The sequence below is a fragment of the Rhinatrema bivittatum genome, chromosome 3 (assembly GCF_901001135.1).
Source record: "Rhinatrema bivittatum chromosome 3, aRhiBiv1.1, whole genome shotgun sequence".
NCBI lineage: Eukaryota > Metazoa > Chordata > Amphibia > Gymnophiona > Rhinatrematidae > Rhinatrema > Rhinatrema bivittatum.
Window position 1 is genome coordinate 296,264,504 of NC_042617.1, and position 24,525 is coordinate 296,289,028.

Below are 24,525 nucleotides of genomic sequence, written 5' to 3' on the forward strand. Positions count from 1 at the left end.
TATCCCCTCCCAGTTGATTTAATTTCAGATTCATGTGCTCCAACTAGAGCTGTACTAAAGGATTAAATGATAGATAATTTTGCCAAAGTTCAAGTTTAGTCCTCAAAAAGTTAAGTTCATCTGAATTGGCGTAAAAATACAAATCATTTTGTGTCTAGTTTATTATAGTTATTCATTGATTGAAAACAATTTTGACCCATATATTGATGACTACTGAACAGTTAGCATTGGTTGCTAATGTTGTGAGGGTGTTAGGAAAGAATAGTTTGATCAAACAGGTTGTTGGCCATTTGTTCTATGGCATTCTTACCTATTAAATGTCTGCACTAGACATTAAAAAGCTATTTTCTTATTTTGGTGTCAGATGGATACGTAAATACATTTGTCACGAGTATAGCAAAACAATAAATGGAAGATGCCTTTTTAAAACTGGAATTGAGTCAAACCCTAGGTATTGAAGTTCTTGATGCTGTGTAATATACTGCTATTATCTGTAGTAGTATAGGTAGAATGTCTCCTGCATATAATCCCATTGAAATCAAAATGCTGACATGGACCTCAAAAGGTAAACATTTTTCAGTGGAGAGGAAGGTCTAAAACCATGGTATGAGGTTTATACCACGAACATAAAAAGTGGCATGCTTGGGTCCATCAAGCCCAAAAATCCTGTCTCAGACAGTGGGCATTCTAGGTCACTTGAATGTATCTAGCAGATTCTAATGGGGAGATCAGTTTCCTGTTGCTCACTCCCAGAAGTAAGAAGTGGCAATCCCCATATCTAATTAGCTAATAATATCTGCTACCAGTTAATTTCATAGAGTGTCTCCTAATCCTAGCAATTGTTTGAAAGTATAAACACACATTCCCTATAATTTACTTATTGCACCCCATCCCTGATGCCAATTTTCTTTTTCTCTTTTGGAGTTGATACCCTCTGAATTGATCCCAATTTTATATGGTCATAGTATTCTATTTTATTTATATTTTTGAAGAGGTGTAAGACTTGAATACACTGTTTCTTATAAGAAAAAGCCATATGTATTTGGCAATGAAATTCTGAGATGTAGAAAAATCTGGAAATTCTGATGAAATACATATTGATGAGAAAATAAACATAACCACATGTTTTGTATCTTAACCCAATTAAGATGACTGCTTTTGTAATAGAAGGAATATAGTTTTAAAGTGCTTTAGATTTAATGGACATATGGTACACAGAAATAATTACCTAATCACAGCTGGTACTTATTTGATCTACCTCTGAATAATGAAAGGCTGAGTCATCTGTGCTACAATTTGACATGTAAAGCAGGAGCTTCCAAAGATGTCAGTAGTAGACACTAAAGAACTGAGCTGGTCATTTAGCTGTTAAAGGGACACAGCAAGTAGATTATCTTTACCTGCAGCTAACCTATAAAATTAATTGCAAAATTTTGTACCAGAATTGTATCTCTAGCAATTATGTATATGGTGTTGGAATATAACATTTCGATTTTAGAAGTTGCAAGCAAAACATTTTTGCTGAGCCAGCTACATATAATAAAGCAGTGAAAATTCATTTTCACACCCTGGTCTTAAATCCAATTAAACCAAAATGGGCAAAAAAACTCCAAAAATATAGTTTCTTGAAATGATTCTTATTTTTTTTCCTTTGATGTCCATTAAAATAGTATAGCATTTAAATCTTGGAGAGAGCAAATATTTTACATTTCAGAAATTCACTGAATCTGGGCTCAGATTTTAAGATTAATTATAAGGTAAACAGGTCTGATTGCACTACTCGCAGACACATGAATTGTGTTCAGATTTCAGTCTGTGATTTGGCTGCATCAGTCAAGAATACTCTGGCTAAAACTCTGCTGATAATTCATAACAGAGAAGGCTTTGGAAGAATGTGCTGGTTTTGAAACGTATCAAGTCAAAATACAGAATGTGATGTTAAGACAGTCTTTGTTCTAGCACCTTATCTTTGGTTTTGCTGTGCTTTTGTTGCAGAACCAAAATAAAAATAAAAAGCCCTTCATCCTTTTTCTGCACTCTTCATATTACTTTGGCTTGATGGTACTGGTGTGTGGAGGAACACTCTGTCCAGGTAGGAAAGAAATATTTCATTAGGTTTATTTCCACAAAAAAAGGATTCCTCCACACACGCTTTACTTTGTCCCGTCCTCATTTTCATTTAAACTGCTAGATGCAAGTTTCAGGATTACCTTTCTGTTAAACTGCTAGTTGCAAGATTCAGGGTGAGGCACAATCTGGGACTTGAATGCAAAGATGATTATTAGATTTAATGGCTACTTGAGTGGCATGGGGGTGCTGCTATTCTGGGATATTTTTTGTGACTTAAAGCAATTTATTTTTACATAGTTGTGATTTTGAGAAATCGGTAAAATTTCATAAGGTATTTTTCAGTGAAGTATAATAATGACCAGGGTTTTGTTCTTGAAAGTGTTTCCCTATAGGTAAAATATGGAAGAAAATACTTTATAAATTGCATATATTACAGTCATTATTGTACTTAGGGGGTAGTTTTGTAACATCATACACAAGTTGGCCAGCAAATATGTGCATAAATTACACCAATCTACAAATTGGACTTATGTGCCTAAATCTGCTTTGAAAAATATCTTGGCAAAACTATGTATACACAATTATACCTGCTATTTGGTTCACATAGTTTTATTGGGAGAATTTACATGCATATTTTTTTAAATAAAAAAGTATGTGCATAAATCCAAACCTTTAGCCCTGCGCAGACTCCACCTCCTAGCATGCTTCTCCCCTACGCATGTAAATGTACATGCATATCAGTCATGGAATTTTCTAAAGGGCCATTTCTCAGAATAAAGCACTATTTTACCCGCAGAAATCCCTTTAAAAATGACCTGGGGACTGATTAAATGACACACACTGCACAACTTTGAATGGTACATTAGAAATTTTTGACTCAAGCCTCTGTGACAGAGTGATTTTTGTCATTGGAAAGCTATTGTTTTTCAACAAAATACATAACCAGCTGAAACCCACAAAACATCAGCAGTAAATTGATCTTTATTCCTTCTCCCTATCCCTACACCACTTCCCCAACTTTCTTCATTTTTCCTCTTAGCTCTCCATCTCCCTCTCACTAAGTTGTTCCTATCACCAGCACCATTTTTAAAAATGGTGCCGGTCATCCATTGCTCCTACCATGTGACACGGGCCAGTCAATGGCACCAGTAGCCCCTGTCACATGGTAAGGGCTAAAAGCCACTGGCACCATTTTGGTTGGTGGCAGCCAACGGCCCGGGAGCAGCAGATCGCTCCCAGGCGCCCCCTCCCCACTAGATCTCCAGGGCTTTTCGTGAGTCTTGGGGATGTGGGGAGGGAAGGAAGGGTGAGACGGGGGCTGGGCAGAATTTGAAGGGGCACTTTTGCCGCTTCAGAATTCTGCCACCTGAAGCGGCCATCTCACCCTGCCTCATTGGCTTGCGAGCAGCGGTGACGTCCCCTAATGGTCGGCGTCCTAGGCCCAGGCCTAGCTCACCTAGTGCTTCTGCTGGCTCTGCCAGTCAAGAAGCAGCTGTGGGTAGGATGAATAACTGCTTTCTCTGAGGACAAGCAGGATAGTAGTCCTCACACATGGGTGTCATCATCGGAGGGAGCTCCAGTCTGGAACATTGATGTCAAAGATTCTAGAACTTTCAAACATGCCCTACTGAATATATGCAGCTGTAGTTATCACCCCTACCCCTGGGCAGAATCCCTCAGTCTCTCTTTTTTCAGCGGAGCTGTGTGGTCAAAGAAGCTATGTGTGTCACAGTATTCAGCTTTGCTCCTCCTCACGGTTTTTGTAAATTATTATTATTATTATTTTTTTTTTTAAGAGCTGCAACTTTTTTCTTTCCCTTACCTTATGGTAGTTTTATTTTCCGTTTCCTCTTCTTTCCACTGTCTGCCAGCCGCATGGCGAGCCTTAATTGCTGTGCAGCCTGGCAAAGTCTAATACCCTTATTAAATAAATACTGCTCCTGCAGTTTGATGTATCCTCTCTTTGCTCTGTCCTGTTTTTTTGTACCTTTGTCAGGTGCTGGCAAGACTGACAGAATACAGTCTGTGTGTGATCCATGTAGGCCACTGAGTTTGGGAACTCACTTGAGTTCTACCCAGGCAAGAGTTCCATGTCGTTTCACCAATCGATCAGCATCGATGGAGGTTCAAACAGTGAAGAGATCGAGGACCACACCATTCCTGTGGGGGGGAGTGTTCTTCCTCCCCACATTCAAAGGAACTAGTCTCCATGGACAGGAGCCCTGGATGACCTAGGCTTCCCCATGGCTTGTCTGTGATGGCAGGGCAGTCTCTTTATGAGAGAAGGTGAGTAGGAGTCTGGGCAAGCAGCTTGCTGCTGCACCTTCGGTGCCATGCCCAGTAACAGCTGCCTGCGCACATCTGTGACCAGCGGACCGATGATCTTGACAGGTCAATGTCAGGATCGCATCGGGGACCAGGACTGCCACTGAGCGCCCATGATCATCCTTGATGCCGTCGAGATGCTGGGGCACCCTCTGCCATCGAGGTGCCTGACCACCCTCGATCTCAAAAGGGCCTTCTGTGCTGTAGGCATCTGTGGATCGATGCACCGGAGTCGTCAAGCGCCATGGTCCCCCTTAATGCCATCGGAGCTGCCATCTACGCCCTCAGTCCCATCGAGGTGCATGCTTGGGCCATTGTGCATGGCCTTGATGCTGTGGCCACCCTCAATGCATCGAGGAGTATGGCCTCAACGCCGTGGCTGCCCTTGAGGCCATCGTGGTGCAGAGCTGCCTCGAGGCCATCGAGGTGCAGGGCCGCCATAGAGGCCAACAGGCGTGTTAACCAGCGATGCCATTCATTGTCACTCTCGACGATGTCGAGCACCATCAATGAGGCACAGGGCGCCCTAGTCGCCCTCGAGACCATCGACTGCTGGGGTCTGAGAGCCCTCGAGCGCTACTGAAGCCCTCGGGTGACAGGAGTTTCAGCCTTGGTCGGACTTGGTGCTATCGAGCACCAGGATCACAATCTACTCAAGACACCCTGGACTGCCAGGCATCCAGGCGCAGTATTACGGTGCTCTCGAGGCCCCTTTGCGGTGTCTAAATGGGGCACTGAAGGGCATCAGGCTGACCCATAACTGGCCTACAGCTATCAGGCACATGGATGTTGATGATCTTGGGGGCCCTGAACCGCTGGGATTGGGGGGCTTCGGAGGTCCCACCTGGCTTCGTGCACTATCAGGGCTAATGAGCGCTAGCAAGACTATCATTGGCTATAGCCGCTAACGTGGGGCACCATCAAGCTTGCGGTGTCAATTCCTTCGGAAGTATCGATGAGCCAAGGGGAATTATCAATGGCGCCAGCAGTCCTCTGTTTCTTTGGGCACCGATGAGGCATGTTGGGGCTGCAGAGCCTCTGCCTGCAGGCACCACTGGCATCCTCTGTACTGCTGGTACCTCGATTACTTTCGGGCACCAGAGTCTCTATCCGTGCCGCCGGGAAATCGATGTCCGCAGACACTTGTGGCACCGGGGATGGCACTATATACCATTGAACTGATCAAGACATGGTCAAGCACTGTCGAAGCCCTGGGTGCAGCATCATTTGGTGCCCTTGTTATGATTCATTGTCGGTGAGCGCGAGCACACTATGGGCCCTACGGGTGTCATCACCGAGGTGGGCACCAGTGAATGCAGTCAGATGCCAAAAGACATGACCACAGAGCACCAGGAGCATCATCGGTTGCCATGGACTTTGCTACTGCCATTCCCTAAGGGAAACGACGGTGACTCATTGCTAATGCAATTTCATGGGCTGTGTCCAGTCTCTTGGAGCATTATCAGGTGCTGGGGGTACCATGGGGGCAGCGTCATAGAACACCACCCACCACCATGCCATAATCAGAGCCCTAGTGTTACTGGGGAACAGTCATCACATTATTCCTATCCACTCCATTGGGAGCTAGTATGACCATGGAGTGCAGCACGCATGGTCAGGTATGGCAGGGCATCTGCTCCAAACGCCTCAAGCACTGGCAGGCAGCATTCTCCTTGTTTGTGCAGTACATAGCCATGTCAAGGTTCTGCCATCATCATGTCAAGGTATCGGCCTCCTTATCTGTTCTGTAACTGGTGAAGAAGGCACCATCACACATTCTGTGATTGCTTTTTGGCAGTACGTTGCCACAGACTCTAACAGGTGGTACTCAGTCCTAGCCGAGCCATGGGATTCTACGCACAAACACGACGAGTGGGTTCGTAGGTATGCTGCCATCCATAGGATGAAATACCACTGTATGAGTACTAGTCGGCATGCTGTTACAGTGGAGGGCACATTGCTTCCAGTTCCCTCGTGGTGAGCACAACAGATTGTGAGCCGCAGCCACAGGACTGACCTTAGACTGCATCTCTGGTTGAATGGATACCAGGAGGGTAGTGTTGGGAGTCTTCTCCTTCCTCAGAAGAGGAATATGTCTTTTGACCCCTTCCATATTAGAAATCACTTTTGTGGGGAAACCCTTGGGGCTCTGTTCCTTGCAAGTTTGTTTTTTTTGTTTTTGTTTTTTTTTTAATATATATTTATTTATTGCACTTTACAATAATTCCAAGAAATTATTAAGAACATAAGACATTGCCATACTGGATCAGACCAAGGATCCATCAAGCCCAGCATCCTGTTTCCAACAGTGGCCAATCCAGGCTACAAGTACTTGGCAAGTACCCAAAACACTAAGTAGATCCCATACTACTAATGCCAGTAAAAGTGGAGGCTATTCTCTAAGGCAGGGGTGGGCAAGTCCGGTCCTCGAGGGCTGCAAACCAGTCGGGTTTTCAGGATACCCCTAATGAATATGCATGAAATAGATTTGCATACAACTGAGGCAGTGTGTATGCAGGTCTCTCTCATGCATATTCATTAAGGATATCCTGAAAACCCGACTGGTTTGCAGCCCTTGAGGACCGGAATTGCCCACCCCTGCTCTAAGGGGTTGATTTTAAGACCCGGGCGCACGCACATGGACGCACTGCACTTACAATATGTGCGCACCGGTGTGCGCATGTTATAAAATACGATGACCGCGCGCAATGCGCACTGGATTTTAAAATTCATTCACACATGTGCGGGCGGCCCACGACACATGCGCATGGGGAGGAGATTTTATAACTTACGCATGGCGACGCGATCAGCCGGTCCCCAGTCAACTCCAATTAAGAAGCAGACTGGATGGAACTTCCCTAACCCTATCCTTCCTCCCTCTTCCCCTATCCTCCCTACCCCCTAAACCTACCCTAACTATCCCCAAATTTTTTATTTTCGTACTTATTGCTCCTCTGGAGAAGAAGCAATCTCAGTGTGCTGGCTGGCTACAAGCGCGTGCTTTCCTGTGACAGCATTAAATGGAACTTTCCGGCCCACCCCTTTCTTTGGGCACGGCACTTGGTGCGAAACAGGGGTTACACGCATGGCCAGGCCCTTTGTAAAATGTGTACGGAATGCATACAGAAACAAAGAAAAAAACAATATCAAGGAAAGTTCAATTAAACAGAGAACATTTTTTTTTCTATGTTAGCCCACATTTCTTGGGGGAGATAGTAGAAAACAATGTGAGGAAACAATTAAAAAAAAAAAAAAAAAGAGAGTCAAGGCTGGTATCTAAGCTCAACTAAATACTTATTTGCCATCAGTGTGAGGGACAGATAACATAGTAGAAGAAGCAGTCAGTGACGAGGTGGAAAATTGCCTCTGAGCTATGAAATTGGTCAATTGTGTGGGATCATAAAAAAATATATTTGACCCCTTGGAACTTGATCGCACATTTGCAGGGGAAATTTAACCAAAACAGTGCCCCAAGTTGTAATACCCCTGGACGCAACATAAGATAAGAACATACGAACATAAGAAATTGCCCATGCTGGGTCAGACCAAGGGTCCATCAAGCCCAGCATCCTGTTTCCAACAGAGGCCAAACCAGGCCACAAGAACCTGGCAATTACCCAAAAACCTAGAAGATCCCATGCTACTGATGCAATTAATAGCAGTGACTATTCCCTAAGTAAACTTGATTAATAGCAGTTAATGGACTTCTCTTCCAAGAACTTATCCAAACCTTTTTTGAACCCAGCTACACTAACTGCACTAACCACATCCTCTGGCAACAAATTCCAGAGATTTATTGTGCGTTGAGTGAAAAAGAATTTTCTCCGATTAGTCTTAAATGTGCTACTTGCTAACTTCATGGAATGCCCCTAGTCCTTCTATTATTCGAAAGTGTAAATAACCGAGTCACATCTACTCGTTCAAGACCTCTCATGATCTTAAAGACCTCTATGATATCCCCCCCTCAGCCGTCTCTTCTCCAAGCTGAACAGCCCTAACCTCTTCAGCCTTTCCTCATAGGGGAGCTGTTCCATCCCCTTTATCATTTTGGTTGCCCTTCTCTGTACTTTCTCCATTGCAACTATATCTTTTTTGAGATAAGGCGACCAGAATTGTACACAGTATTCAAGGTGTGGTCTCACCATGGAGCGATATAGAGGCATATGACATTTTTCCGTTTTATTAACCATTCCCTTCCTAATAATTCCTAACATTTTATTTGCTTTTTTGACTGCTGCAGCACACTGAGCTGACGATTTCAATGTATTATCTACTATGACGCCTAGATCTCTTTCTTGGGTGGTAGCTCCTAATATGGAACCTAACATCGTGTAACTACAGCTAGGGTTATTTTTCCCTATATGCAACACCTTGCACTTGTCCACATTAAATTTCATCTGCCATTTGGATGCCCAATCTTCCAGTCTTGCAAGGTCCTCCTGTAATGTATCACAGTCTGCTTGTGATTTAACTACTCTGAATAATTTTGTATCATCTGCAAATTTGATAACGTCACTCATCGTATTCCTTTCCAGATCATTGATATATATATTGAAAAGCACCGGTCCAAGTACAAGTACAAGTTATCCCAGGACAAGCAGGATGATAGTCCTCACATATGGGTGATGTAATTGGACGGAGCCCTATCACAGAAAACCTTCTGTCAAAGTTTCTAGAAACTTTTGGCTGGCACATTGAGTCCACCGAGCATGCTCAGCATGCCATGATCCCTTGAGCCACAGTGGTCTCTCTTCAGTCTTCTTTTTTCCACGTTACAGTTAGCCTCGCGGTGAAGGAGCCCTGTGTGATACCTCACACAATATTTTTCCTCACGGAAAAAGTTTAAAAAATCTCAAATTCAATCCCCTTCATAGGGGTCTCCCATTTCCACCAATCGGTAAGTAAATATCTTTTCTCTGGTCGATACGATCCAAATTTTTTCTTGTCAGAAAGCCATCGACAGCTGTCTGGCCTTCAAAATGACAACGGGGTTTAAAAAATGCCCAAATTGCCCTCACATGATGTCCATCACTGACCCTCATACCGAGTGTGTCCTATGTTTGGGCGAGGGACATAGTGTCACAACATATCCACAATGTGCCGAGATGACGGCCCAAAGGCAGACGGGCCCGTTTGGAAAAGATGAAGCATCTCTTTCATCTTCAGCTACTTCCATTGACGTTGACACAGACACAGTCATCACCGGCAGGAGTGGCTAAAAAGTTAGTAATTAAAACCAAGCGGCGTCCTGATGGAAGTAGTGACTGTCCGTCTCCGACACCATCTTGGTCATTGATAAAATCGACCTCTGTGCTCGAGAAGAAAGGCAACCGAACATTGCGAAAAGCATCGGCATCGACGGACTTCTACCCCCGATGTCGGCTTGATTCCCGGAGCGTCTATGATGGCCATTGAGCCGCCACCAAAGAGGACAAGAATAGAGGACCCATCGACACCCTCGAGGCCTCTTAGTCCAAGGCGATCCCCATCGATATCTGTGCCGGGTACCGCACCACCACAGGGACCTGTGGAAGAGCCGATTCCGCCTTCTCTGCCACCCCCTATAGCTGCTTTGACCTCACCAGTTATATGGGAGGAACTGGATGATTTCATCCGCCAGGCAGTAAGGGAAGCTCTGCGAGATCTTCAGCCATCGATGCCGAAGCCTGCACCGATGCCGACGCCAGACCTATCGTTGTTTACACCGCTACTCGCTAATCTCGATGCCCTAATTGGTGCCCTGCCGATGCAACCACTACCATCGAGGCTGAAGTCACGATACCCATCCCTGATCCCAGGGATGACGATGCCTCAGATACTTCACCGATGCCTGAGCCAGTACTAGGACTATCCAGACTTTCTCACCTGAGGCGCCCAATTACTCCATCGGTACCATCGACTCCACATCAACCTCCATCGATGCCACCAACAAAACCATCGATACCTTCGATGCCATTTTTCATCCCTCACTCCACTCCTCCATGGCGTCCTTTATCAGATTAATGGGACGATATGGACACAAATTCTTCCTCAGAAGATGTTATCAGAGCCATATCCATCAGAAGAAAGGAGGAAGTCACCACCTGAGGACCTCTCCTTTTCCAATTTCGTGAAGATGTCAGATACAATTATAGAAACATAGAAATGACGGCAGAAGAAGACCAAACGGCCCATCCAGTCTGCCCAGCAAGCTTTTGCACTTTTTTTTCCTCTCACATACTTATGTTTCTCTTGGCTCTTAGTAACCTTTTTTATTTTATTTCCCTTCCATCCCCGCCATTAATGTAGAGAGCAGTGTTGGAACTGCATCTAAGTGAAATAGCTTAATTAGTTAGGGGTATTAACCACTGCAATAAGCAAGCAACACCCATGCTTATTTGTTTATCCAGACTATGTAATTCAGTCCTTGTTGATTGTTGCCTGAATATAGATCCACCTTTATTCATTCCCCCCCTGCTGTGGTAACTGAGGTAGACACCAGACAAAAAACTCTGGAAGTTCTACAATTTGTAGATCCCCCTAAGGAGGTACTTGCCATTCCTGTGCATGAAGTCCTCGTTGATCTCCAGCATAGATTGTGGGAGCGTCTTTGTTAAATTCCACCAGTGAACAAATGGACTGAAGCCACCTACCTGGTTCAGCATATACCAGGTTTTCAAAAGCCTCAACTCCCGCACTAGTCTGTAGTGGTGGAGTCTGCCCAAAAGAGATAAAAAAGAATCCACCCACATTTGCCCACGCCTCCTGGCAAGGAGCAAAAATTCCTGGATACTCTAGGGTGAAAGATGTTCCAAGGTTCCATGCTTATCTCCAGAATTGCATCATATCAATTGTATATGACACGATACTAATGCAATTTATGGAAACAGATGCAGGAGTTGTCTGAATCTCTGCCTCAGCAACATCAAGATGCCTTTAATAATCTCATTCACAAGGACCTAGAAGCAGGTAAACACGAAGTGCGTGCAGCCTATGACTGCTTTGAAACATCTTCCAGGATGGCAGCAACAGGAATTAGCGCCCGCAGATGGGCTTGCCTGAAGGCTTCTGTCCTCAGGCCTGAGGTTCTGGAAAAATTGGCAGACCTGTCATATACTGGAGACGATCTTTTTGGAGAGAAGGTACAAGATGCTGTTGCGCAGCTGAAGGAACATAATGAGACACTGTGCCAACTCTCCGCTGTTCCAGAAGAGACTTCATCTTCTGCAAGGCGTTCAGTCAGCAAAGACACCAGGAAGCCTTATTACAGACCACGAAGGTATTATCCTCCAGCACCTCATGGTAGGACAACAAGGCCCTCCCAGAGAGCTGAATCCAGGCAATCAGTCATCTATGCCTCAGCCTCCCCCTCAGACATGCCCAGCATCAGGGTTTTGAAAGTCTGCCAGAGAACAGCAGCCAATCCAGGAACCCGTTCCCGGATATACCAGTTGGAGGCCGAATCTCCTTCCTTCTACCCAATTGGTCAAACATAACAACAGATCAATGGGTGCTATCCATTGTAACAGAAGGTTACCACCTAGATTTTCTCACAGTGCCCAAACTCTCTCCACCAAGGTTTCTTTGGGTACAAAAGGAACATTCCACTCTTCTACAAACAGAATTATCCACCCTCCTGAGACCCAGGGCTGTAGAACCAGTTTCCCGACCTCAGCAGGTCAGATGATTCTACTCCCACTATTTCCTCATTCCAAAGAAAACAGGAGGCCTACGTCCCATCTTAGACCTCCAGAACTTCAACAAATTTCTATGAAAAGAAAAATTCAGGATGGTGTCCTTAGGCACCATGCTTCCCCTTCTTCAAGCAGGAGATTGGGCTCTGTTCTCTGGATCTTCGCTTACACTCATATACCATATTCCCACCTCATCGCAAGTACCTGCGTTTCTAGTGGGTCATCAACATTTCCAATACCGGGTTCTGCCATTCGGACTTGCATCGGCACCCCGAGTGTTTACAAAGTGCCTAGCAGTGGCAGCGGCACATTTACACAAGGAAAGCATACACGTATTTCCTTATCTAGATGACTGGCTCATCAAGAGCCAATCAAGACAAGGAGCTTTCCATTCTCTCAAGCTCACAATCAATCTACTTCACTCCTTGGGATTTTTAATCAACTACCAAAAATCCCATCTCATACCATCGTGACTTCTACTGTTCATCGGAGCAGAATTGAACTCCACCATGTCAAAAGCCTTCCTACCAAAAGACCACGCAGACACACTCTTCAGATTTGCAAAATCTCTGCGCGCAAAGAAAACTACTTCAGCCCATCAATTCCTAACACTGCTGGGCCACATGGCTTCCACGGTCCACGTCGCCCCTATGGCAAGATTAGCCATGAGATTAACACAATGGACTTTGAAATCACAGTGGCTCCAAGCCATTCAACCACTGTCTTCTCCAATTCAAATAACCCACCAGTTACATTCATCTGGTGGATGAACACGAACAACTTGCTCAAGGGCCTACCCTTTCAGCAACCAGTTCCACAGATAGCCTTAACTACAGATGCATCCACCTTGGGTTGGGGAGCACACATAGAAGATCTTCAGACTCAAGGTACTTGGACAAAACTTGAAGTAACATTTCAAATCAATTTCCTGGAGCTACGAGCTATACGTTAAGCTCTACATGCATTCAAGGACTACCTTTCACACAAGACTGTACTCGTACAGACAGACAACACAGTAGCCATGTTGTACTTAAACAGGGAGGCACGGGCTCTTATCTCCTCTGCCAAGAGGCCATGCAGATTTGGGACTGGGACCTGAAACATTCTATGCTTCTCCGCGCTACTTATCTAGCAGGCATACACAACGTAGTTGCAGATCACCTCAGTCGTCAGTTCCATGCCCATGAGTGGTCCCTGGATCCTGTGGTAATGACCAGAATATTCCAACCCTGGGTTCAGTCAACAATAGACCTTTTCATCCGAACTGAATCACAAAGTGAACATTTTCTGCTCTCTGCACAAACAGAAACACAAGTTAGCCAGGGACGCCTTGCTCGCCCCTGGAACTCAGGCCTTCTATACGCATATCCCCCAATATCGCTAATAACCAAAACTCTAGTGAAGCTACAACAGGAAACGGGATCAATGATACTCATAGCTCCATATTGGCCTCGACAAGTATGGTTTCCCATACTTCTCGACCTCGCGATCAGGGAACCAATTCGCCTGGGCACAGCATCCACACTCATAACTCAGGATCAGGGCAGGTTGCGCCATCCCAACCTTCAAACCCTATCCCTCACAGCCTGGATGTTGAAAGCTTAATCCTTCAACCACTCAATCTTTCAACCAATGTCTCTCATGCTTGTAGCTTCACGAAAACCTTCCACACGAAAATCCTATCGTTGTAAGTGGAAAAGATTCACCACGTGGTGCACGCAGAAAAGTACTGACCCCTTTTCCTGCCCCGCATCATATTTATTAGACTTTCTCTGGCACTTTCAGACTCTGGTCTCCAGACTACCCCGGTAAGGGTACATCTGAGTGCTATTTCAGCTTACCACAAAGAGTAGGTGATGCCCCGATTTCAGCACAACCTCTTGTCAGTAGGTTTATGAGAGGTTTACTTCAGCTTAAACCCCCATTGTGGCCACCAGTCACAGAATGGGACCTTAATGTAGTCCTAACAAAATGCGTTCTCCCTTTGAGCCCATTGATTCCTGCGATGTTAAATATCTTACATGGAAAGTTCTCTTCCTAGTAGCTATTATATTGGCTAGGAAGGGTCAGTGAATTACTAGCACTTGTCACATACTCACCCTATACCAATGGCGTAGCCACGGGTGGGCCTGGGTGGGCAGCTGCCCACCCAACTTGGGCCCAGGCCCACCCAACTGGCACCGAAACTGCAACGCTGTCGCGGTATCCCATCGCCGTGACACCGAAGAAAAGGACCCAGGCCTGGTGCACCATTCCGTGCATTTGCACGGCACACATGGGGCAAAGGTCCCGCAGCCGTGTGGCCGACTGATCTTCTTGTTTGGGGGGGGGGGGAGGAGAGTGGAAGCGCCGCGCACAGCTTCCGCTTCCTTCCCCCAGAGCAGGAAGATCAGCTGGCCTCTCCTGCTGCCACCCGCTTCCTGCTATCTTGGGGCCTACGGCCGACTAATCTTCCTGCTTGGGGGGGGGGGGGAGGAAGCGGAAGTGGAAGCTGTGCGCGGCACTTCTGCTCTTCCCCCCCCCCCCCCAAAAGGAAGATCAGTCGGTAGTGCAGTAATAATGGGAGACTTCAATTACCCCAATATAGACTGGGTAAATGTATCATCGGGTCACGCTAGAGAGATAACGTTCCTGGATGGAATAAATGATAGCTTTATGGAGCAATTGGTTCAGGAACCGACGAGAGAGGGAGCAATTTTAGATCTAATTCTCAGTGGAGCACAGGACTTGGTGAGAGAGGTAACGGTGGTGGGGCCACTTGGCAATAGTGATCATAATATGATCAAATTTGATTTAATGACTGGAAAAGGAACAGTGTGCAAATCCAAGGCTCTCGTGCTAAAACTTTCAAAAGGGAAACTTTGATAAAATGAGAAAAAATTGTTAGAAAAAACTGAAAGGAGCAGCTACAAAGTAAAAAATGTCCAAGAGGCGTGGGTCATTGTTAAAAATACCATTCTAGAAGCACAGTCCAGATGTATTCCACACATTAAGAAAGGTGGAAAGAAGGCAAAACGATTACCGGCATGGTTAAAAGGGGAGGTGAAAGAAGCTATTTTAGCCAAAAGATCTTCATTCAAAAATTGGAAGAAGGATCCAACAGAAGAAAATAGGATAAAGCATAAACATTGGCAAGTTAAATGTAAGACATTGATAAGACAGGCTAAGAGAGAATTTGAAAAGAAGTTGGCTGTAGAGGGCAAAAACTCACAGTAAAAACTTTTTAAATATAACCGAAGCAGAAAGCCTGTGAGGGAGTCAGTTGGACCGTTAGATGATCGAGGGGTTAAAGGGGCACTTAGAGAAGATAAGGCCATCGCGGAAAGATTAAATGATTTCATTGCTTCGGTGTTTACTGAAGAGGATGTTGGGGAGGTACCCGTAATGGAGAAGGTTTTCATGGGTAATGATTCAGATGGACTGAATCAAATCACGGTGAACCTAGAAGATGTGGTAGGCCTGATTGACAAACTGAAGAGTAGTAAATCACCTGGACCGGATGGTATACACCCCAGAGTTCTGAAGGAACTAAAAAATGAAATTTCAGACCTATTAGTAAAAATTTGTAACTTATCATTAAAATCATCCATTGTACCTGAAGACTGGAGGATAGCAAATGTAACCCCAATATTTAAAAGGGCTCCAGGGGCGATCCGGGAAACTACAGACCGGTTAGCCTGTCTTCAGTGCCAGGAAAAATAGTGGAAAGTGTTCTAAACATCAAAATCACAGAACATATAGAAAGACATGGTTTAATGGAACAAAGTCAGCATGGCTTTACCCAGGGCAAGTCTTGCCTCACAAATCTGCTTCACTTTTTGAAGGAGTTAATAAACATGTGGATAAAGGTGAACCGGTAGATATAGTATACTTGGATTTTCAGAAGGCGTTTGACAAAGTTCCTCATGAGAGGCTTCTAGGAAAAGTAAAAAGTCATGGGATAGGTGGCGATGTCCTTTCGTGGATTGCAAACTGGCTAAAAGACAGGAAACAGAGAGTAGGATTAAATGGGCAATTTTCTCAGTGGAAGGGAGTGGACAGTGGAGTGCCTCAGGGATCTGTATTGGGACCCTTACTGTTCAATATATTTATAAATGATCTGGAAAGAAATACGACGAGTGAGATAATCAAATTTGCAGATGACACAAAATTGTGCAGAGTAGTTAAATCACAAGCAGATTGTGATAAATTGCAGGAAGACCTTGTGAGACTGGAAAATTGGGCATCCAAATGGCAGATGAAATTAATGTGGACAAGTGCAAGGTGATGCATATAGGGAAAAATAACCCATGCTATAATTACACGATGTTGGGTTCCATATTAGGTGCTACAACCCAAGAAAGAGATCTAGGTGTCATAGTGGATGACACATTGAAATCGTCGGTTCAGTGTGCTGCGGCAGTCAAAAAAGCAAACAGAATGTTGGGAATTATTAGAAAAGGAATGATGAATAAAACGGAAAATGTCATAATGCCTCTGTATCGCTCCATGGTGAGACCGCACCTTGAATACTGTGTACAATTCTGGTCGCCGCATCTCAAAAAAGATATAATTGCGATGGAGAAGGTACAGAGAAGGGCTACCAAAATGATAAGGGGAATGGAAACAACTCCCCTATGAGGAAAGACTAAAGAGGTTAGGACTTTTCAGCTTGGAGAAGAGACGACTGAGGGGGATATGATAGAGGTGTTTAAAATCATGAGAGGTCTAGAACGGGTAGATGTGAATCGGTTATTTACTCTTTCGGATAGTAGAAGGACTAGGGGACACTCCATGAAGTTAGCATGGGGCACATTTAAAAACTAATCGGAGAAAGTTCTTTTTTACTCAACGCACAATTAAACTCTGGAATTTGTTGCCAGAGAATGTGGTTCGTGCAGTTAGTATAGCTGTGTTTAAAAAAGGATTGGATAAGTTCTTGGAGGAGAAGTCCATTACCTGCTATTAAGTTCACTTAGAGAATAGCCACTGCCATTAGCAATGGTTACATGGAATAGACTTAGTTTTTGGGTACTTGCCAGGTTCTTATGGCCTGGATTGGCCACTGTTGGAAACAGGATGCTGGGCTTGATGGACCCTTGGTCTGACCCAGTATGGCATTTTCTTATGTTCTTATGTTCTTAAGCTGTGCATAGGCTTGAATGTGTATGTGTGGATGAGAATGGGAGCCTTGGTGTGTGTGTGGGTGAAAATCGGAGCCTGGGTGTGTATGGGAGTGAGAATGGAATTTTGAATGTGTGTGGGTGAGAATGGAAGCTTGAATGTGTGTATATATGGGTGAGAATGGGAGCCTGGGTTTGTGTGTGGGTGAGAATGGGAGCTTGAATGTATGTATGTATGTGTGGGTAGGAATGGGAGCTTGGATGTATGTATGTGTGGGCGAGAATGGTAGTCTGGGTTTGTGTGTGGGGGTGAGAATGGAAGCTTGAATATGTGGGTAAGAATGGGTGCTTGAATGTGTGTATGTGTGGGTGAGAATGGGAGCTTAAATGTGTGTGTATGTGTGGGTGAGAATGGGAGCTTAAATGTGTGTGTATGTGTGGGTGAGAATGGGAGCTTGAATGTGTGTATGTATGGGTGAGAATGGGAGCTCGAAAGTGTGTATGTGTGGGTGAGAATGGCTGCCTGGATGTGCGTCTGTGTGTGCATAAGAATACAAGCGTGGGGAGGGGTGAGAAAGTGAGAGCTTGTATGTGTGTCTGCAGAGAATGTGAGCTTGGGGGTGAGGGGAGAGCATATGAGAATGAGAGCTTGAGTGTGTGAGGGAGTCTGTGAGAGAAAGCATGTATGTGTGTGTGTGTGGAAGGGAAGAAGACAGTAGTAGGTAGAAGAAAGACACTGAAAAGGAATTAGGAATGAGCGACAAGAGAAAAAATGGGAAAAAAGAGACCAGGACCAACTGATTAAAAAAATACAAAGATCAGACAACAAAGGTAAAAAAAAAAAATATTGAGATGTAGCAATTTAAATATGTCATTTTAGGAATGTGCATTTCTTATATTTTTGTATTTTGCTCTTAAGTATTCCACTGTTCAGAAATTTTAGTTCTCAGGCTTTCTGTTTTGGCTTTATCTGCATGTTTCTGTTTCTAATTTATAGTCTCTTATTTCTATATTAGGTAAGGGTCGGTCTCAGTTTTGCCTGGTTGTGACAGAAATGAGTATTTCTAGCATATAGTTTCTCTGAGGTAGTAGTCCAGCTTGTTCTGTTATTCCCGAGGGTGATGTATTAATGTTCTAGGGCCTGGTGTAGTATTTGCATTGCTGCTTTTTCATAAGGTTGCTGTTATTTGAATCCTGAGAGTCAGTGCTGTGACTGTATGGCAAGATTCTAGATGCCTCTTTCTTTGCAAGAGTTTGTGTTACTTCATAAAATAGCAGTGGAGGGTTATTTTTTTTGCTGAGGTGAAACCAGAATTTGAATTTTTTTTTCATGTTTTGTGAATTGCCCTAGCTCTGTGCTGCACCTGTTCTGATAATTAATTATATTGTATTGCATTTATGAAGATTTCTGGTTTTCTGCAAAGATGGTTCATGAAAGAATACATTCATTTTTGTTTTATTACATGATTGGATCTGATTGTTTTCTATACTTGTGCATTTATAAACTGCAATAAATATAAAATAAATTCAGATTAATCAGGAATTTTTAATGCTGGTAAGTGCTTAAATTATTGAAGTAAATTATTTTAAAGTTTCATCCATGATGCATAATGGCTGTTGCAAATTACTTAAAAAGCCATTCTAGGGTGCAGTATATGGCATTATTAAAAATAAGAAAACAACTAGTAGGTCTCAGACCTGCATGCCTACAGCCCACCCATGTTAACCTTGTGCCCACCCAAAAAATCAATTCTGGCTACGCCACTGCCATATACCAGGTTCTTACATGACCGAGTGATCCTACGTAATCACCCTAAATTCTTTCCGAAAGTGGTTACTGACTTCCACTTGAATCGGTCCATAGTCTTGCCCACGTTCTTCCCAAGACCTCACTCTCACCAAGGTGAAAGGGTTTTACACACTTTAGACTGTAAACGTGCACTTGCATATTACCTCCTCCCAGCTCTTTGTTTCTTTTGACAAAAACAAACCAGGTATGGCAGTGGGCAACAAACTTTTTCCAACTGGCTAGCAGATTGTATAGAGTTCTGCTATGAAAAAGCAGGCCTTCCTCTCCAGGGTTGAGTAAAGGTGCACTCAGTAAGAGCAATGTCAACCTCAGTAGCACACTATCGTTCAGTACCAATTGCTGAGATTTGTAAGGCTGCAACATGGAGCTCGCTTCACACCTTTGCAGCACATTACTGCTTGGACAAGGAAGGACGACAAGATTCAGCCTTCGGACAATCTGTCTTAAAGAACTTATTTCCAGTATAATCCTAATTCCTTCCACATCCAACCTGCTGTGATTTCAGGCTGCCTCGTCTTTTCCAACAGTACACCAGTTGTTGTGTTGTGCCTTTTGCACAAGTTGTATGCTGTTGGGCCATAACAAATATGACAGCCTATAGCTTGCTAATCACCCATATGTGAGGACTATCATCCTGCTTGTCCTGGGATAAAGCAAAATTGCTTACCTGTAATAGGTGTTATCCCAGGACAGCAGGATGTAGTCCTCACGAAACCCACCCACCACCCCACGGAGTTGGGTCCAAAACGTTTTATTATTTTATTTTTTTGCTAACGCTTATTGCTACAGATGAGACTGAAGGGAGACCCCTGTGGCTTGAGGGATCATGGCATGGCTGAGCAAACTCAGTGGGCTCAGTGTGCCAGTCATATGTTTCTAGAAATTTTGACAGTGTTTTCCGTGATAGGGCTTCATCTAGTGACGTCACCCATATGTGAGGACTACATCCTGCTGTCCTGGGATAACACCTATTACAGGTAAGCAATTTTGCTAAATCTTTTTTCCTTCTAAGCTGGGTGGCTTTTGCAACATCAAGAAATATATTAATACAAAAATTCAAAAAGAGGAAAAAATATCTCATCACCAAGTCTGATCTGTCCACCACAAAAGTAGCTATTAAGTTGCGACAATAGTCTCAGCGGATCGAGAGTTTTCCAAAGAAACAGTTATATTCAAAACATACGAAAAAGGTTGCAAATCTACATCCTGAAGAGGATTTTTCTTCGCTGATGATAAATAATACACCTTGGCCAAGGGTGATAATATATTCTCTGGAATTTTCAGTGCCTCCATAAAATATCTTCTTAACATCTAAGATGGAGACACATTTTTTTGTTTGGGAAAATTAATTAGTCAAATATTCCTAGATCTCACCACGTTCTCTAAAGATTCAATTTTATAATGAAGTGCTATATGGCCTTTAGAGACATTCCCAACATCTTGTTGAAGTGAAGAAATCTGAGACAAGAGTTCTGAAAATTTGAGAAGATAATTTTTTCAAGTCTTTCTTTGAAGATTGTAACGATTCAGTAAGAAACTGCTGTGAGATTATGTAGTGGCCAAGCTGGGAGGAAAGTCCTGCAATTGCTTCCCAGATAATCAAGAGTTATGACAACAGACTTAGAATAAATTCTTCTATTCATTTTGTTGTTACCTGAGGTAAGGGTGAATTTCCGAGTGAATCTAACACCAAGCTCGAGGAAGCACCATCCTGCCCAGTGAGCGTTCCTCTAGGCCACTTCACTCCCGCCGACGCAGACATCAACAGCCCAGCTGACATTTCCAGTGCAGATCCCAAAACTCCCGCGGGCCTAGGATCCCCCGCAGCAAGAAAAATGGACTCAATACCGGGCTCTGGGACAGGCAGGTCGGGGGGGGGGGGAAGATAGCAATCTGGAGAGAGTAAAGTTGGAATCTGGGAGGAGCGATGCTGAACTGTCACGCGCCACACCCTCCAAGGACGCTTCTGCAGATTTATTGTACTGTGCCCCTACTGCTGGATACGACAAACTTGTCAATCGGACCGGCGGGCATCGGCAAGGAAATCTCAGGGAAGGTATGTTCTTTCCCTTTCCTTTTCACCATAGAGAATACAGGGAAAAAGCTGTTTAGCAGGAAAAAGATGCATAGAATACGCCGGTCTCAGCAGGAGAAAACCTTAGGAGCAGCCATCTTGAAACCACTCCCCCCTCCCCACTTGTAAGTTTATTGCCGAACTGGAGCCTCGATTCTTTGGAATCGGTGCATCTTCTTGTAGGCCAGGACCGGGGTACAACAACAGCGGTCATTGGACTGTTCTTGCTGGGGTCCCTCCGTTGATTACCGTGGTGGCTTATCCTATCTGAGGGTGGCTGCAAGTAGCAGATTGGTCGCTTCTGAACCTCAGCGATCAGTGACTGTAACTTAACTCTCACCTGGAGAGTTAACTTTTTTGGAATTGTGAGGCCCTGATTTCCGTTGCTTTCGTGTCCCTTCAAGAAGGGGAGATATGTTTGGGTTTCCAGGGCAACATTTATGGGTTCCTCTCTGGATACCTGGTTGTCCACCCCTTCAAGGGTTGTCCCTTGTTCTCAATTTCCCAGAGAAGGGATGTTGTTGCTTCTGACTGACAGTCGCTCTCGATTCCTCGTGGGATCCGAGAGCCGGTTGGGTGGTAGCGCTCTCCTTTGGTTGACCTAAGACACAGCGGGTCTAGTTTGCGAGGGAGCCATTCCAGATTTGGTCTTCTCTTTGGGGGAGCTCCCCGGTGACGATTAAGGGTTTCTTCCATCCAGGAGTCACCTTTGATACCTACTAAGCTCAATGGGTGTTCTTTGTGGAGGACCACTATTGCCAGTCATTCTCACCTGCAAGACCCTTTCTCAGTGAGGAGGGTTCTAGTCCACCTAATTGGCAAGTATGCCTTTCAGCCTATCACCATGCCCATGGCTGAGGGAGTTGGGAGAAGAGGGACCCTGCAACAGAGGTACTACTCTTTGATTGCAGTGGCTTGCAAGCTATACTTTCCCATTTTAGGGATGAGTCCCGGTTCATGCAATGGTTATTCAATTTACTGGACCGTGTGCTTCCTTGGGGGAAGTATATGTAATCATGGCGGAGGTATTAATACCTAAGCCAGGTTTGTGGGCAGTCTGTTCCAAGATTACACTGACCATGCCTTGGTACCCTTAGTGTTTCCAGGCCAGTGAAGAAATCGTGTTCGGTAGGGCTTTGCACTTGTGGCACCTTGGCTTCCTGTCTCTTGGTGGAGTGTTTCTGGATTTCTTCCAGTTTCAGCTGTTCCAAGCAGGATGTGGACTCTGTCTCGGTGGGTAACTCCCTACTGGAATCTGCAGTGAGTTATTTGCTTGGGGTTGAGAGATACAATCTAGCGACTTGTTCTTACCCCTGGAGTCCTTGTGTTCTTTGCTCCTTTCGACTTCCAGTTGGAATGTCGAGGGAAGGGGAAGAAAAGCTAGGGCATTTGTGGTATATCTAAGTATATACCTACAGGGAAAGATATACCACTTTTCCCCTATGTTTTCGCCAAGTTCTGGGCAGTACTGCCTTTAGCTTTTCTCACTTGCTAGTTTGTCCAAAGTGCCTTCCTGCTCACCTGAACTATCCTGTAGACAGGATGAATAGCTCTGCCCTTGACAGGGTGCAGTGTGGTTGAGCTTCAGGCCTAACTTATCTCTTTGCTCGGGGGTTTGGGCTAGTAATCCCATTCAGGGATTGCTTTTCATCCCCTGAGACTCTTGATGCTGTCTTGCATGGTCAGCTGTGTCTGGTACTTTGATACGTAGGGTCTGTCACAGACCCAGCTGTTGCTGCTGATGATTCTTCCAAGCATTGCTTGGGTTTTTCTGCCCATTATGCCTATCAGCCAAACATAGGCGCCCTTCTGCAGATGCATTCTGACCTTCAGCATTTTCTTTCTGGGGTGCTCTCTGGCCCCAGTTGGGTTTTCAATTGTCTTGTAACACAGAAGAAAACTGAGATCTTCATCCAAGAGTCCTTTTCTTTACATCTCTAGACTTTTTCCTGTATCCCAGGAGGTTCTAGACCTACTGTTGTCAGGGTTTACTGTTCTCACAGGACAAGCAGGATGGTAGTCCTCACATATGGGTGACATCATCAGGATGGAGCCCAATCATGGAAAACTTCTGTCAAAGTTTCCAGAACTTTGACTGGCCCCTACTGGGCATGCCCAGCATGGCACTAACCCTGCAGCCAGCAGGGGTCCCCCTTCAGTCTTCTTTTTTCCGCGCAGCAGTAGCCTCACGGTTTAGGAGCTCTGAACTGATTCCTGACAGGAATTTTTCCTAACGGAATTAATTTAAAATACTTCGCCCCACAGGGGTCCCCCCTCTAGCTTTCTTCGACCGCAGTACTCCGGTAAGTTTTTTCACCGTTTTTTGTCAGTTACCGTCTAGTTTGGCCCTCGCAGCCTACTGGCTGCCGTCCGTACCGTGGCTCAATTTTTCCATGACCATGGCGTCGGGGTTTCATCAGTGCCCGGACTGTACTCGCACCATGTCTATCACAGACCCTCATGGAGTCTGTGTTTTGTGTCTAGGCCATGAGCATGATGTCCTAACTTGCACCAAGTGTGCCCTCATGACACCTAAGGGTCGCAAAGCCAGAATGGAGAAAATGGGACTCCTCTTCCGTGCTCACACCCCGACGCCGTCCATCACATCAACGTCCTCGGAACCGGCACCGTCGAAGTCGGTCCATCGACAACCGTCCGGTGACCGCCCGCCATCGATGTCTTCACGGCCATCGACTCCCGTACCTCCCCCTCAAGATCGAGGAGATCATAGGGAGAAGCATCGCCATCGGCACCGTAGGTCTCGGACCGTCGAGGAAGCGACATCATCGACCAAGCCACCGTTGAAGAAGCCCCGTCCAGGAGCGGCACCGACCACTCCTGCGACCGGGACATCGAGGCCACCCTCACCTGATCGGGGTTTGGGAGTCGCGATTCCGCCTGTAAAGGTGGTCCCTCCGACTGTGCCTCAGCCTCCCTCTTCCGTCACGGAGCTGGAGCTGATTGCCCCAGGTCTCCGGGAAGAACTGGACCGGTTGGTCCAGGAGGCCATCGACAAAGCGATGCAACGACTCCAGGTCCCTCCGGCACCAACACCGGCACCGAGAGTGGAACCGGTCACCGACCCGATTCCAGCAGCGCTGGCACCGCTGCTTTCCCGGATGGAGGCGCTCATGATTGCCCTTCCACCGGTGCTTCCCGGGTCTCCAATGGCTCCGGTGCCCTCCCCGATGACTGCTTCATCGGGAGGAGAAACCATTCCGCATTCCTCCTTCGGGGGTAGTGCCTCAGCCATCGATGCCATGCCGTCCCTCGCCACCGATTCACTCATCGGGGGCGATACGCACATCGGCAGCATCGATGCCTTCGATGCCGGCACCGATGCCCCCCAAGGTGTCCGTGGTGCCCTTGGCGATTCCTTTGATTTTCTCGGAGCCTCAGCCGGGCTCTTCGGGTATCCAACTACCCTCTCATCCTACAGGTCAGCCTGTTGATCCTTATGACTCTTGGGGT

The 24,525-nt window shown here is 45.3% G+C and overlaps 1 protein-coding gene across 8 annotated transcripts in view; it reads left to right on the plus strand.

Annotated features, from left to right (window-relative positions):
* Positions 1 to 24,525, plus strand: part of SENP1 (SUMO specific peptidase 1) — a 458,603-nt gene that overhangs the window by 248,446 nt on the left and 185,632 nt on the right. For 2 of the 8 annotated variants that reach the window (XM_029594995.1, XM_029594994.1), the window contains exon 15: positions 1,996 to 2,092. The exons of the other annotated variants lie outside the window; for them this stretch is intronic. In XM_029594995.1, the coding sequence (XP_029450855.1) occupies positions 1,996 to 2,092 (97 nt within the window). The remainder of the gene's footprint in view (positions 1 to 1,995; positions 2,093 to 24,525) is intronic. 8 annotated transcript variants of the gene reach the window in all.